Source organism: Mastomys coucha, unplaced genomic scaffold, assembly GCF_008632895.1.
Source record: "Mastomys coucha isolate ucsf_1 unplaced genomic scaffold, UCSF_Mcou_1 pScaffold3, whole genome shotgun sequence".
Classification (NCBI taxonomy): Eukaryota; Metazoa; Chordata; class Mammalia; order Rodentia; family Muridae; genus Mastomys; species Mastomys coucha.
In genome coordinates, this window is record NW_022196909.1 from 151,602 (window position 1) to 153,630 (window position 2,029).

Here is a 2,029-nt window from a genome sequence, read left to right on the forward strand (position 1 = left end):
TGCTTTAGGATCTTCTCTATTAGGATGGTAAGGCTAGTTCCTAACCATTCTAAATCTGTGTTGTTGACCTACTACATAAAGATCCATACATGTAATTTTATTTGTAGAAATTAAGGAAGGGATTATGTAACTGATACCCCCAAAGTATAAGAGAGATAATAAATCCCCTGTGTTTTCTTTGAGGATCCTCCATAATATACCCTAAACTGTGTTAAATTTGATCTGCATCAGTAGACAGTAAGAAAAAGGAAGAGAAGAATTCTAGGTTACACTGAAAGGGGTAACCATCCATCTAAAACAAAAAAATAGCATAAAGAAGTGTCCAGTCTTTGTGAGTAACTCTTAACCTTTCATGCTGACCACAAATGTCAGAAGTCATGTGATCGCACATGTCCAATGAACTTCAGCATGATCTTTGTGTTTCTTTAGTGGATTTTCTGTTATATTTTCTAGGATATAAAAACCGTATGGGAGAAAAATCAGAGATTAAGTATAGGCCCTGTATTTTGAAGTAGAATCCATTCATTTTTATTGAATGGTAGGTGACAAAGCTTTACACTTTCTGTGAACCAGATAATCTGACAATTAGAGGCCTGTGGTTTAGAAAATCCAGCCTTATTGCCTACTAGTTCTTTATCTGGGATGAGTGTGTCACGTAAGATTCAATAATAGTAATTAATTGCCTGCTAGACCCAAGAGTTTTTCTCTTATTACTTTCTTCTACTGCCTACCCTCACTCATTTATCTTCTTTATCCTAATGACTAAAAATAACTCTGATCAGATGCTCTATTGAAAATGGGTCAGCAATATCATGCTGCTCTTACATGAACACATTTTAATGAATTGAGAAGCCCTTGGGCTTACTTCATTGTCTTGGAAATGGGAAATGCTTTCAAGTTGAAAAGAAGGCCTAGCCATCAAATATTCATGTCTGTAACTCAATATCTAATTTTATATTTATAATGTATTTAGTCAGTATTTTTCAAAACTCTCAAAGCCATAAGCAATTGCTAAATGCTGTTAGAATAAGTGATTATATTGTTTAGCTAATGACAGAATGTTTTATGGCAAATCCGCTTGAGAGGAATCCTATAAGGACCCACTTCTCTCAAGCTTCGCTTGGCCAGCTACCCAGAATGAGGTCTATCTGTGAGTCAGGCACTTGCATCTTCCTGAGATGGGTGGACAAGTCTGAGCCACTCCTGGACCCCCTTATTCTTCTTTCAGTGCCCACACCACTTTGATGACATTTGGCCAGGCTCTCTCTGGATGGAGAGCATAATCCTACGTTCTTTATATTCATAACACAAATGTTTCTTATCAAAATAGAAAGATGGGAGAAAATAAAGTGTAAAAAAATTGTTTTTCAAATAACACAGCCTGATTTTTTCCCTTTTTCTTTCCTAGGTTCATTTGGCTGCTGATGTTACATTCTTGCAAGACAGACTAAAAGGCGACAGTGTGACAGAAATTGGAATAACATTTCTGAAAAAGCTAGACGAGAAAAAATATAGACGGAAAAAATGAAAACTAGTGTGCGGAGAGCCACTGGTGGTTGGCTGTCCAGTGAGTACTAGCTAAGCATACAGCCACTGAAGTTTTGCATTGCCTGATAGCATGGGCTTTGACAGCCTTATAAATCTTGCTGTGTATCATACATTTTTAGCAATTTCTGATACAAGTAACTTCTTATAATACAGTAAGCATGAATTCCACCCACATATTTAATACATCTTCAGCCAGTCTATCCATTCAATTACCTGTGACAATAAAAAAAAAAAGAGAGAGAGAGAGAGACACTACCTATAGAAGCAGTTAGGGCCTTGGCTCTTTTCAATAGAAATAAAAATGGGTTAAATGACAAAGCATTAGAGAGAGACACACTCTAGAGATGGTATATAACAGATATATTTGCAACATTTCCATAGGCTTTACTAATTATGAATATGATTTTCTCACTTATTGTTTTGGCTTATTGTTAGAGTATATTGTGTGAAGGTGTGTCTCTGTTTATTCAGTTGTTAATTC

At 35.9% G+C, this 2,029-nt stretch overlaps 1 protein-coding gene across 1 annotated transcript in view; it reads left to right on the top strand.

The window, feature by feature from the left end:
• Trappc3l (trafficking protein particle complex 3 like) overlaps window positions 1-1,711 on the top strand; it is a 57,735-nt gene extending 56,024 nt beyond the window's left edge. The window contains exon 5 of the mRNA XM_031347224.1: window positions 1,409-1,711. Coding sequence (XP_031203084.1) covers window positions 1,409-1,528 — 120 coding nt within the window. The 3' untranslated portion in view covers window positions 1,529-1,711. The remainder of the gene's footprint in view (window positions 1-1,408) is intronic.
• Window positions 1,712-2,029: the final 318 nt, after the last annotated feature.